A 14,876-nucleotide genomic window follows, 5' to 3' on the forward strand; every position below is an offset into this window, starting at 1 on the left:
CTATATCTGAGATTAAAAGACTAGCCCAGCCAGCCAGTCTTTGCATCGTTTCCTTAATTGAATTTGTATCTACACATTTTTTTAAATCTTTTCATTTTGACAGGTTTTTGTTTTTCATGTATCCCATTGAAACATCATTTTTATAAGCCAAACTTATGCACACACATCAGTAAGCCTAGCATGAGATAGCAAGTAGCAAAAGGATTCTATGTCAGAGGGAGACTAGGCTGCGTAATTAGGCTCTACATCAAAGACCGTGAGCATTACATTAGGTGCTTTTCTGTATTATGTATTTTTCTTTCATGGTGAATTATCTTTTATTTATGAACATGAGTGCTATCAGTTAATGTAAGTCATGGACATAAAGTATTTTGAGCAAACAAATAACTTTTAATCAGTTTCAAAACTGTCATAGAATGAGTTCTGGGCAGAATAATTTCCAAGGTAAATGTTAAATCCTGTTTGCAGGATACCAGCAACCTTGAATGAGAGACCCTGTCTTATATCTAAAGTTATGCACACTAAAGAAAGAAATGTATTCTAGACAGAACATCCTGCAATTCCAAAACTCTTATGGGCCAGTAGTCCATTTCCTTTTTAGATTCACAGATGTTCAAAATAACTTAGAAAGAAAGGAATGAATTTTCATAAAGATACTCATGTACTATATTGATATCATTTTTTCTTGGTACTGTCTCTTTTTTTCCCTGACCACTTCATTGTTTGGGTTAAATGTTCCCTTTGGAGGTTATGAACAAATGTGTTTCAAAGCCATTGTTAACAGTGACTCTATATGTGTGAGATATTTGTATTGAGTATGAGATTGTGGAAATCATTTGATCAAGGCCTGCCTGCCTCATATATGTTATAAACAACTGCATTGTCTATTTGACAGGAAATATGGAAACAAATAAAAACAATAATTACATATTAAAATGGTTATGTCTATATAAATACATAAACAGACAAGCAGTTCATAAATGTTGCTATTTGTTTCAGCAAAATTGCAAGTGCAGATTCATTCATTAACACATAAGATCAGGAAGTAATAAGACCTAAGATAGTCTTCATCATGCAGTGCACATTCACATGTAGTCAGAAACCAATTCTCTGTCAGTCACCTGGGTTTGTTTCATGCTATAAAATAACGGAAGGAAATGCTTTAAAATTGTTTAAAGTTGCAGCAAACTTCATGATCCTCAATTTTCTGAAATATGATGCAACTGTAGAGATTTCACAATGATGACCAGGACTATGGCACTTCTGAACTCAGCAGAAAAGAATTTCTCAAGCAACATGGCATGGAAGCAACAGACATATAAGTGTGAAATTGCTATATATACTATGGTTTCAAACCTCAAAATTACAGACAGTAGATCAATTGTTTTTAAACAGGATTTCAAGGAATGCCAGCTAATTAGGGTTGGTAATGATGTTCACTATTTAGTCTGTTTACCAGTTTCCCAGTGAAGGAATATTTTCATTTTGGAAAATACATTTCCAGTATACCTTCTAAGAAATATAATCTCTCTCTACATATATATGTAAATAAAAGATTGTATAGGTGTTAATTCTTATTTGTAGTCAGAAGTTTTTCTTTGTCCCACCTGGCCCACAGTTGGGACAAATTTCTTCTATTCGCATCCCAAAGCTACTTAGTCCCAAGTAAATACACAGATGCTATATTATTTATAAACTAGATGGCTTATAGCTGAAGCTTCTTGCTAGCTAGCTCTTATAATTTAACCAATTTCTATTTATCTATAAGTTGCTGCGTGGCTTTGTGGCTTACCAGTACTTTCACATCATTCTTCTCCTGGCAGTAGCTCACAGTGTCTCCTCTGCCTCTCTTCTCTTCTTCCACTCTCTCCAGTTGGAATGTACTGCCTAACATTATCTTGCCTCACCATTGGCCAAACAGCTTTATTTATCAACCAATCAGAACAACACATATTCACAGCATACAGAAAGATATCCCACAGCACTTATTATTTTATTATTAGTTCAAAGCAGGTATCTCTACTCATCTAACGCTCATGACAGCCTTCCTTTGCCTTCCTAGTGCTTCGAGTACAGACTTGTATCATCACATTGTGCTCTGGCTAAGATCACATAATTTTAAGGAAACAATGAGGTTTTTAAAGCACAATTTGTATGTAATATAAATTGAGGATCAATTTATAAAACTAATGTGTAACTTACATCTCCTGGAATAACTCAGTAGATATTTTTTCCTTTATGGTACTGAGAGTATGGCCTTTTTCATAGAACATTTTTCTAACAAAGGACATAACTCTCTCTCTCTCTCTCTCTCTCTCTCTCTCTCTCTCTCTCTCTCTCTCTCTCTTTCTCTCTCTCTCACTCACTCACACTCTCTCTCTCATATGTGTGTGTCTCCTCTCATCTGTGTTCTTATTTGTTATATTTTATATCTTCTTTTCTTCTTATATATCTGAGAAGGAACAAAATTCAAGCTGGTTATTCTTCTAGTAGTAGGAATGTAATATTTTTATTATTAGTGTCCTGTGATTGTTTCACAGCACTCTGCTATTTAGAACTAGAAAGCTATTCTTGGAAGTAGGTGGTTTTCTAGCAGATAGAATATTTTGTGGCATTTTATAACCAGGGTCACTATGAGATCCTTGGACTTAGATGCTTTTTCCTGACTTTATCATATTTCCTGACTTTATCACATCTGATGATTAACCAGTAAAGCAACTTCTGGAGGCATTGCCATCCCTGACTTCAAGCTCTGCTATAGAGGAACAGTAACAAAAACAGCTTGGTGCTGGCATAAAAACAGACACATGGAACAATTGAAATGAATTAAAGACCCTGACATTAAACCACACACCTATGAACAACTGATTTTTGACAAAGAAGACAAAATTGTACAATGGAAAAAAGAAAGCATCTTCAACCAATGGTGATGACATAACTGGATGTCAACATGTAGAAGAATGAATATAGATCCATATCTGTCACCATGCACAAAACTCAAGTCCAAGTGGATAAAAGACCTCAACATAAACCCAGTTACACTGAACCTGACAGAAGAAAAAGTGAGAAGTAGCCTTGAACACATTGGCACAGGAGACTACCTCCTGAATATGACACCAGTAGCATAGACACTGAAACTGATTAATAAATAGGACCTTCTGAAAAGGAAAAGCTTCTGTAAGTCAAAGGACATGGTCAATAAGACAAAACAGCAGCCTACAGAATGGAAGATCTTCATCAATCCATTCCTAAAGAATTAAAATTAGTTATATACAATATTGTGAAAGAATGCAAAAACATTTTTGGTAGTTGATGTAAATTACACATTGGTGAAATGCATATAACTACAAATGGTTTAACTAAGAGACTGTTACAAAGGGTAAGGTAGAGGAGCTGTGAAAAGCTTTTGACATGAACCTTGAGGACTCTTTATAAACCAACCTGTACCTGTACATCTACCCCCACATATGCTAACACACACACACACACACACACACACACACACACACACACACACTATACATACATACATAAAATAAGAAAACATAAAAACATCAATATCATTTAAACATGGCAAAATCCATAAGAAAACAGAAAGCAAATACTTGCACTATGTATACATAAAGTATACCATATAGGTATCAAATCTCAAAAAATAAGGAATAGAGAAAGAATAGAACACAAATTTGCACACAGACAATGAACAATTGAACTAGAAAACAGTGCAATGGTTTAGATCGACAGTTTAAAGGTAAATTGGTAGAGGCTTAAACCCTAGAGCATTTGTGCTCGGAAATGCCATGGGTCATTTGAGGAGTCTGATGGAAGGTCTTATAGTCATTGAGTATATTGACCCAGTCTCTACTCTTTCTGCTCCTGGTTTCTTGTAAAGTCACCACTAGTTCTGCACATCCTCCAACTGCATTTTCATGCTTCACTTTGGCAGAGTCCCATGCTCATGATTTGTATATTCACAGAGTTGAATTTACTTTGCTTAGAATACATTCATTCCAGAAATATGTCCCAAGCCTAGTCCATTTCTACTTTTTCTCTTTATTATCAACTTCAACTAAACTAAAATAGTTAATGCATTTCAGCAATTATTTTTCAAATACTCAAGCTAGAATATTCACACAATCAAAAAAGAGCAGAAAATTACGTTCTGTATAAAGTCTTTGTGGTGGTTTGAATAAGAACGGCTCTGCAAGCCGGGCGGTGGTGGCGCACGCCTTTAACCCCAGCACTCGGGAGGCAGAGGCAGGCGGATCTCTGTGAGTTCGAGGCCAGCCTGGGCTACCAAGTGAGTTCTAGGAAAGGCGCAAAGCTACACAGAGAAACTCTGTCTCGAAAAACCAAAAAAAAAAAAAAAAAAAAAAAAAAAAAACCTCTGCAGAAGCAGAGATCCACAGCCACGCATGAGGCCAAGCTCCCAGAGTCCAGTGCCAGAGTCCAGTGGAAGAGAGGGAAGAGGGATTGTATGAGGAAGGGAGGGGTCAAGATCATAATGCGGAAATCTACAGAGACAACTGAACCAAGCTTGTAGGAACTCAGGAATTTTAGACCAACAGCTGTGGAACCTGCATGGGATGGGACTAAACCCTCTGCATACATGAGACAGATGTGTAACTTGGTCTGTTTGAGGGGTCCCTGGCAATAGGATCAGGATCTATACCTGGTGTATGAGCTGGCTTTCTGGGGCCCATTACCTATGGTGGGATGCCTTGTTCACCCTTTATACAGGGGGGAGTAGTGGTGAAATTATTCAGGCCACTCCACATAGCTAAACGTGAGGTTTATTTTGTGGGATAATTCACAAAAAGGGATAAGCTACAGGGTCTAGGGAAGATGTAGCGCAGTCTGGCGGTGTTCTCTGCAGAACACTGTTCAGTTTACCTCTAGTGTCCAGGGTTCAGGAACCAAGAGAGGGTGGTACATCCAGATCTGGGTCTTCAGGGCCCTCTCTTGGCCCTGCCTTGTAGGTGTGATAGTTACCAAAGCCTCAATGGGGGTTGGAACTTCCAGACCAAAGCTGGAATGGCTACTCACTACATCTCCCCCTTTTGTCTAAATAAGAAGGTTCTAACTTAATACAAGATAACTTAATACAAGGGAATGGTTATCAAATATTGTCCAGGAGTAATGAGGGATAATGACCTATATAAGATGGAACTACAATCAATGTGAACAATGTCAAAGAAGAAACACATACTAAAATTCAGAGAAGTCTAGAGAGTAGGTAAATGATATGTTACAAAGATCATTCCAAAAGGTGTCCTATCCTAAAGAACCTGATTCTAATACTTAATATTTTCTCTCTAAGATAATATATATATGTTGTAATTATAACTGTTGCTGGAGGGCTTCTCTCCAGGTTCCACCAAGCCCCGCAGTCCTACAGTCCACGTATAAAATAATCACTCAAACACTTATATTACTTACAAACTGTATGGCCGTGGCAGGCTTCTTGCTAAATGTTCTTATATCTTAAATTAACCCATTTCTATAAATCTATACCTTGCCATGTGCCTGGTGGCTTACCGGTGTCTTGACATGTTGCTTGTCCTGGTGGTGGCTGCAGTGTCTCTCCCTCCTTCTTCCTGTTTCCCCAATTCTCCTCTCTCCTTGTCCCGCCTATACTTCCTGTCTAGTCACTGGCCATCAGTGTTTTATTTATATAGAGCAATATCCACAGCAATAACTGCTAGTCTTCAATCCCATCAAAGACCTGAGAAGGAATATAATGGTACCTGGGAATTGGTAGATGGATGCAAGCAACTTTCAGGAATCTTGCAAGAGTAGACCGAGACAGCTAGCAGCCTGGACAGTCACCTAATGTTTCTCAGCATTGTTGGTGAATTCAAATTGGCTACAGGCCTAGAGTATCTGACAGACCATTTTCAGAAGCACGAATTCTGAAAGACCATCTTACCCTGTCTTGGCAGAATACAGTGGTCGCTTTCCTTTGTCCCACTTGTCCAAAAAGGACAGCATTGCATTCGAACTGTCAGCAGTTGAGTCAAGGGCAGTTCTTTGCCCAGTAAGCCATTTTGTGCCAAGAAGACAAGCTTCCAAATGGAAATGTCTTAGAAGCCCAACATTCTCTCGGCATCAATTTGGAACTGCCAGGAGCAATTGTGTCTCATGTCAACAGAATTCTAAGTTAATTAAATGCCATATTCTCTAGGTCTATGAAGTGTTTGAAGATTACCTGTCCATCTGACCTATTTTTCTGTAAATCTGGATAACCTAACTAACGTAACTATAGTGATGACCAGCATAGGTGACTATAAATCTGTAAGTCTTATCTACCGAAATAACTTAAGGACTAAGGTTTCATGTAAACCAGGTAAACAGTCTATAAGCACATGTATGGTAAAGAATAATGACTTCAAAATTGTGACAATACACAAGATATTTATAACAGAGGTAGGAATATATAGTGCAATATGCAATATGACAATAATCTTAAATATATATCAATATACTGAATATCCTAAACAGAAGTAGAACATACATAAAGTATGACAGATATAAATTTACATTTGTATCAATATAAAAATATTTCAAATAAGAGTATAAATATATGTACATTATAACAAATATAGTTCTGTATTTGTATCAATATACAATTTTTCTTAAACAGGAATATAAAAATAGTCTACATTTGCATCAACATATAAGAATCCATAACAGTGCAAATTACAGTGCAAATTATCTAAGGATGCTATTTTACTAAATTTGTTTACTAGTATATACAATAATCTACTATAATATCTTATACCTATCCATTCCATTTCTTCTTTTCCCTTTTTTTTAAGGAGAGTACTGAGTTTAATATTTTCTTCCACCCCCAACCCTATAACCATCATCCATAACACTGAGAAATATGAAACCTTAGGGAGAAGGGGCGTCGTTTTCTTAGAATTGCTTCCTGCTGTTTAGGGGGTGATAGTATCTCTGTTGGGTACTGTGAGAAAGCTCAGATAGTTGAATCTCAGTTAGACTAACTGTAGATTCTGCAGCAAGTCTTAGAGTAATTAATAAAATTGTCTGAAATTCTAGCAAGAAGTGTAGTATGATGATGATTACTATGGCATCATTCTGGATTGGATAGAGTTGTTTTTGTTGGGGCCCCATCTTCCTTTTGGAGACTTTAGAGATTGCTATTGGAAAAATTTAATTTTTATCAAAATGGAAAGTTTGGATATAAAGACATGTAAGAAAGGATCATGAGAAATCAAGAGTGAGCATGGAGAGAATTAGAATCTTGAAGACAATAGTCCCTTTTTATTGTTGAATGCCAAGGACTCAGTTAATACTTTTTTAAATTCTTTATCTGACATAGCTTTTGTTATAGCTGTGTTCAGCCTTTGTAAAAAAACGTGTGGTCCCTGAAATATCTTTGTGTATACCTCAGTTGGTTTTCCAGGTTCTGGAATTTTTTTCCAAGCATTTAGAGCTACTGTATGGCATAGGGATATTGTATGCTCATCATAAGTGGCTTGTACATTCCTGTCAGTGAAACATCTCTCACCAAGTATTTCATCTTGGGAGATCAAAAAACCTCTGAGTTTACCTTGTTGTTCTAAATTTTTTGCCTCTTCTCTCAACCAGCTTTTCCACTGTAACTGCTGGCTATATTTTAGAACAGCTGAAATTAACTGATGTCAGTCATCTGGAATGATTCTATGTGAGGTAGACCACGAATTTAACATCTTTCTTACATATGTGGAGTGTACCCTATACGTAACTACTGTTTCCTTTATATTTTTAAAGTCCCTTGTTGAAATTGGTTGTAATGTATATGTATTATATGGCTCGGGGTATGTGTCATCTGTTGGCTTCTCATGGATGATAACAGGATAAGCCATTGTATGAGAGCCATTTGGAGATGTTACAACCTCTATGGCCTTGCCCTTCTGCTTATTAGGTTCCTTGTCATGTTTACTGAGAGTTTCTTCTAGAGCTTGCAAATGAGCACCTAGGGTCTGTTCTAGGGAGTGAACCTCCTCTCTTGCAAGGGACTCCAGATTTCTCATGGAATCATAGAAGTTTTTATGTTTCTCAGAAACACATGATTCCATGGACCTTATCTTATCAATTAATAATAATCTTTTTTCCTTATATAGTGTTTGAAGAATTAGTGTTCTATCCATTAAATATTTACATTTATTATCAATAAGATCAATTTTTGGTACAAGCCTGTTTTGTAAATCCTGATTAGCAGATTCCAGAGAAAGAATCTTTTTCTGTAAGCCTTCACTGCTATCTTTGAAAGCCTGTAAATCCTGGTTAGCAGATTCCAGAGAGAGAATCTTTTTTATGTAAGCCTTCTTTGCTATCTTTTAAAGCAGATCCCAGAAAGAAAATCTTTTTCTGTAAGCCTTCATTGTTGTCTTTTAAAGCCTGTATCAGTCCCAATAATGACTCATCTTTGTTCTTATTATTAAACCAGTGTTTGAACACTGTGTGAATTATTATTATGAATGCCAACATGGTACAGGCCAGATATGCCTGAGGAAGATCATATATTTCCAGGAAAATGTCATTCATAATATAGACAAAAAGGTGTTGTCGGCCATATTACAAGAATTACCCAAAATTTGTTAGTCAATTTTAAGGTATAAAATTATCAAGTACTTTTACTTGAAATAAAACACTGATTTGTCTATCTTACCTTTCCGTGGTTCTGGGAGGTATAGTAGCACTTTTCAGCCAAAAAGAGGCATTAGTATAGCACTAAAGCAGGTCCTGTTGAATGCCTTGGCTGGCATCAGAGTGAGCATGGGCAGCAGTGACCCCCTGGACCTTTAGGGGGTGGAGACTTCCAGGCCACTCTAAACCCCTCTCTGCTTCTACAGATAATATGTCTGCCAGCAGGCTGGCTCCAAACCCCTGCCGGGACAGGGGACAGTGCCCTGTCTATTTTAACTAGGTGAAACTGTGGAAGCCTTGGGCTAGGGTGGGGAGCAGGCACTCAGGGAGGATATTGCTGGTCTGGGGCTAAACTTGCTGCAGAACTGAGACTAGATTAGCTCCTTTTCAGGAATGGAACCCTGTAGGTTTTTCCTGGCTTTACAGAACTCTGCAGGTGGTAACCTGCAATTTCAAGAGACCGCCAGCTGGGGAGGAAGCTGAGGGCAGGAGCCACCCAGACTTTTGAAATTTGCCCCACGTTGGACGCCAGATAATGGTGAAATTATTCAGGCCACTCCACGTAGTTAAAAGGGAGGTTTCTTTTGTGGGGTAACTCACAAATGACGAGATAGGCTAAAGGGTCTAGGGAAGACGTAGCGCAGTCCGGCGGTGTTCTCTGGAGAACTCTGTTCAATCTACCTCTAGTGTCCAGGGTCCCAGAACCAAGAGAGGGTGGCGCATGCTGATCTCAGGTCTTCAGGGCCTTCTCTTGGCCCCGCCTTGTAGGCATGATAGTTACCAAAGCCTCAATGGGGGTTGGAACTTTCAGACCAAAGCTGGAATGGCTACCCTTTACAGGGGAGGAGCTTGGTCCTGCCTCAGCTGAATGTACCAAGCTTTGCTGACTCCCCATGGGAGGCCTTACCCTTTTGGAGTAGGGGAAGAGGGGTGTGTCAGGGGAATGATGTGGGGGAGTGGAAGGAAGAATGAGAGGCAGATGTGGGATCTGGGGTTGGTATGTAAAATGAATAAAAAAATTGTTTTAAATAAAGAAAAAGGATGACTCCAATAAGTTCATGTATTTGAAGGCTTAGTCATCAGGGAGTGACACTACTTGAGAAAAATTAAAAGATTAGGAGTTGTGGCTTTGTTGGAGTCAGTGTGGCCTTCTTGGAGGAAGGATGTCACTATGGGTTGGCTTTAAGGTTTCAAAAGCCCATGCCAGACTCAATGACTCATGTTCTCTCTATCTATCAGAATGAAGTACAGAGCTATGCTGGCCTGCATGCCACCATGCTCTCTGACATGACATTTCTCTGAAACTCTAAGCAAGCCCCCTATTAAATGCTTTCTTTTATAAAGATTGCCTTGGTATGGATGTCTCTTCACAGCAACAGAGGAGTGACTAGGACAGTCCTATGCTTTTAGTTGAGAAAAAAACAAGAAAGTTCAAGAAAGAACATACTAAGTATATAGAATTATGATATTATGAAATTAACATTGTGGGGGTCATTTCATTGAGGGATAAAACCATGACATTGCTGGAGCCAGTGAGGTATTTCAGTGGTACAAAGTGCTTATTGTGCAAGTATGAAGAACTGAGTGTGAACCTCCTGCATCACTTAAAAATTTCTGAGTTCCTGTAACTCCGACACTGTGGGGCTGATAGAGGTAGTCCTGAGAGCTCACTGTGCAACCAGACTGGCCACAAATGCTAATCTTTAGATTAAGTTAGAGACACTTCATCAGAGTATGAAGTAGAGAGTGCTAGGAAGATATCTAACATCCTCCTCTGGTCTCAAATGCAAATCAAGGGGCAAACCCACAATCAAACACACACACACACACACACACACACACACACACACACACACACACAAATTAGCATGGGATGCCAACTATGGAATGCACACATATTTTATTATTAGTTCAAAGCAGATACCTGATTATAGCCTGCACTCACATAACATTTATGGAATGCACCCTTAACACTGACATTGACATCCATGAAAATGAATTATTTAAATAGCCAGAGAGTAGCCAGAAAGCTCTAATAAATTAAATGCCCACCAGAAAATACATTTTTTGTGTGTGCATGCACACATGTGTGTAGAATTTAGCCATAAAAAGAAAGATATTTTGATGCATGAAAATAGTTTACATGAAAATGAGCCTGTTGCAAGAAGTTACATTTTGCATAGTTAAAGTTTTATCTTCTGTCCTAGATAGGCAGATGCTTATCATCAGAAATGTGTATTCCAGAGACTCCAGACAATTGAGAAGGGAGGATGACTGCTAATGAGAATGATTTTATTACTTAATTATTATTAAGAAACTTCTATACTTAGTGTTGGTGTCTATACAACCAATGGATAACTGAAAACCAAGTAAGTTTTTGCTTTAAAAGGGTGAATACTACACTATATCACTTTATTAAGAAATAAAAGAATTATGTCAAAGCTGAAATATTCCTGAAATAAGGTAAAACTAAAAAGATAAAAATATGTAATACTACAGGAAGTGATGGGGCTGGTAGAGACAGATAATTGTTTGAGTTTTGTTGAATTTATGCTTTGAATGGAGAAGTAAACCTTAGATTATATTTGATAGTTACAAAATAGTTAATAGTTTTTCTCCTGTTTTGTAATAATTTGATTACCACAAAAAAGAATTAGCACTGGACTTACGACGTAGAATCCAGACCCAGAATTATAATTAATCATGCCAAGACCTGAGGGAAATGTCTTCAAAATCTGAAGTCCCAAATGTCAGCTGATAAGATAAAACGCGACCTGCTTCGTGCTCGTCTGGCAGAGACCTGCTCAGCTAAGGTAGGTTCTAAATCTTCAGATCTAAACACAAAAGATGCACATCCTAAAAGTCACCTTCATTAAGAAGGATTTTGGAACAGTCATTTTTAACCTTCTTACTTAATTTATATAGTTCATACATTTTCATATTTAATGGCTGAAAGTATTTATTTGCAGAGAACTGGAAGAATGTAACTGAACTTAATAGTAGTAACAGAATAAAATTTTATTTTAGTCTGGTTACGTGACAAAGACTTTATTTTTTTCTATAAATGTGCAAATACATGCATGAACTTAATGCACTATTTACATCAAAAATTAGTACAAAAGGTGAAAACCATTCAAATGGAGCTCCATGTAAGCATCTTGCCATGATTTGTTAGGTCTAGAAAATCCTTCAAGTGTTCTTTACCCACATTCCAATTTTCACACACCTTTAAGGACAAAGAGATGCATTCAATCACAGAATATAAAAAAATAAATTACACACACATGAGAGAGAAAGAGAAAAGGAAAGGGACAGAGACAGACACAGACAAAGACCGAGATAGAGAGACAGATGAATCCTGTATTTGCCAGAAATATTTTTGTCTATTTTCCAATTTCCAGAGATTTTGGAAGTTATTAAATGATATTTATATTCTGAACAGAACATTTATCAGGATTCTGTCAATCTTCTGGATCTGTCTTGTGCCCAAACACATACAGTCACAGAAGTTCTCTGTCTAATCCCGTGGACTGACAAATCACAATAATCTCTCTAATGTTCTCTAGGGCAGTTGATAGATTCTGGTAATTCCTGATGGAGAAGTCCCTTACTGCTTCTGTGAGGACAATGTCCTGGGCCAGTCAAATACCTAGGAGCCACCAGAGACACCCAGGGACCCAGGAAGAGACCACATTAAGCTAGGTCTTCCTTCTCTTTCTGCCTCATATGCACTGCTAACAGAGAAAACAGGGATTGGTGAGCTCCTTCAGTTACTGGTGTGTTTGAGATGGACAGTTGTTGGGTGTGTAAGGGTAAAAGTTCCAGATCTCTCTGTTGATTTCCAATATTATATATAATAGTTGATTTTAAAGTCAAGCTTAAGGCAAATGCATGGAAATGTTTTTGTTGTTGTTGTTCTGTATTTATAGCATATGTCTTTGGTAAAAACAATCATCTGTGAGTAGGAGACCCTTGACTGCTGAGAAGAGGTAAGGTAAGGAGGATAACTGGATCAGTTACAGTAACAAAAAAAGAATATTAAGATTATTCAGTAATACACTTTGACAACTGTTAGGAAAGTCTTTTCAAAATCATCATGGTTTTTTAGGGATATAATGAGATGCTTTTTGTGTCACATGAATACTCTAATGCACAGAAGGAGGTCTGTTACACTATCTGTAATGCCAGAGTTCTTTGATGTAATTTTGAAGTTAAAATACTTCTTTCAGCCAAATATACTCCATGGCAAGGAAACATGACTCACAGAAACTAGGAAACTTGTACAAAGCAACATGCTTCATGAATATCAAGGAAATAAGATCAAATTTTCTAAACAGACTAGCTGAGATGTTAGTTGTTAAGTCTTTCAACAACAACAAAAAAATGCATTTTTAAACTGACTTATGACTCTTACAGAATAATAATAACTGAAGCCAATCATTTTCTGTCTTACAGGTGCACTGTTGATGTTCATAAAGCAAAATATACATTTCCCATTCTCTTGAACATTTCCCAAACAGTTTGGAAATGCAAAGAAGAATGGAGAGGGAAAATTGCTCTTCCTTTACTGACTTCATATTAATGGGAATTACAAACAACTCTGAGATAAAGGTGGTTCTGTTCACAATATTTCTACTGGTCTATCTCATCAACCTTGTGGGAAATCTTGGAATAATCTTTTTAATTAAAGTGGATCCCCAGCTACAAACTCCAATGTACTTTTTCCTCAGTAACCTCTCTTTCTGTGACCTCTGCTATTCCACAGCAGTTGGGCCCAAGATGCTGATGGATATATTTGGCAATGACAAGTCTATTCCCTTTTTTGGTTGTGCTCTGCAGTTCTTCGTTTCCTGTACATTTGTAGATTCTGAATGCATACTGCTGGCAGTGATGGCCTTTGACAGGTACCAAGCCATCAACAACCCCTTACTCTACACAGTGAACATGTCCAGCAGGCTGTGTTCCTTGCTCATGGCTGGGGTTTACCTTGTAGGTATGGCAGATTCTTTGATACACACAACACTGACATTCCACTTGTGTTTCTGTGGGTCTAACAAAATAGATCATTTCTTTTGTGATATCCCTCCCATCTTACTCCTCTCCTGCTCAGATACACAAGTCAATGAATTAGCAATATTCACAATATTTGGTTTTATTGAGCTGAGCACCATCTCAGGAGTCCTTGTCTCCTATTGTTACATCATCTCATCAGTCTTGAAGATCCGCTCTGCTGAGGGGAGGTTCAAAGCTTTCTCCACCTGTGCCTCTCACCTGACCACAGTTGCAATTTTCCAAGGAACTGTGCTCTTCATGTATTTCAGGCCAAGTTCTTCTTATTCTCTAGATCAAGACAAGATGAGCTCACTGTTTTACACACTGGTGATTCCCATGCTGAACCCTCTGATTTACAGCTTGAGGAACAAGGATGTGAAAGAGGCCCTGAATAAACTGAAAAAGAAAAGATGCTGTTAAATACCTATATAAAGTTTCCCACCTTTCTCATATAGGGTGATTTTGCTTTTCTAAAATTATGTCATATGAAAAAATGGCATTTCATTTAATATTTATTTAAATTTATATAATGAAATTAGTATTTATTTTAGTGCTAAATAATAGGAAAATTGATCTCCAAATGCTAGAGTCCATTCTTTTTGAATATGCATATGTCTGAGTGTATGCATGTGCAATGTGTATGCATGTGTGTTCAATCAGACATATATGTGTGAGTGTGTATATACACATGTACTGTTTTCTTCTTTCTTTTCCTCAGAATTTATGACTGAGTAACCCATTAAAATTACTTTAGGAAGATTTGCAGAATACAATTTCTTAAAATTTAACAGATATATTCAACATTCTGTCAAATATTTTATTTTATTCTGGCAATTATCTTCTTTTCCTATTGTATCTTTAAGTCACATTCTTGCTGCCTATTTACCAATAATTGACAATATATATTTTTGTCCAAATATAATGCTATAATTGAGTATGTAGCTAAAACTACACAGGTATTATTGCACACACCACCCTGTATCTTGACACACTGTTTTTCTTTTCGCCACTGAAAGAACTTAACAAAGATAATGATATATGGCACATTTGTGTACAAGTTCAGTACATTAGCATTGGGATTTTCACAGATAATTAACATTAAGTATAAAGAGGCAACTTAAGGTATTCTAAAGTTCATGTTATATTTTAATTTTATGGAGAAATATTAT

General features: G+C 37.3%; 1 protein-coding gene across 1 annotated transcript; it reads left to right on the forward strand.

The window, feature by feature from the left end:
- The first annotated feature begins 13,182 nt into the window (after positions 1 to 13,182).
- Positions 13,183 to 14,127, forward strand: LOC102914155 (olfactory receptor 5W2-like). The gene has a single exon (XM_006989745.2). The coding sequence runs from the start codon at positions 13,183 to 13,185 to the stop codon at positions 14,125 to 14,127; it is 945 nt and encodes a 314-aa protein (XP_006989807.2).
- Positions 14,128 to 14,876: the final 749 nt, after the last annotated feature.

The sequence above is a fragment of the Peromyscus maniculatus genome, chromosome 4 (assembly GCF_049852395.1).
Source record: "Peromyscus maniculatus bairdii isolate BWxNUB_F1_BW_parent chromosome 4, HU_Pman_BW_mat_3.1, whole genome shotgun sequence".
In the NCBI taxonomy this organism is placed as follows: Eukaryota; Metazoa; Chordata; class Mammalia; order Rodentia; family Cricetidae; genus Peromyscus; species Peromyscus maniculatus.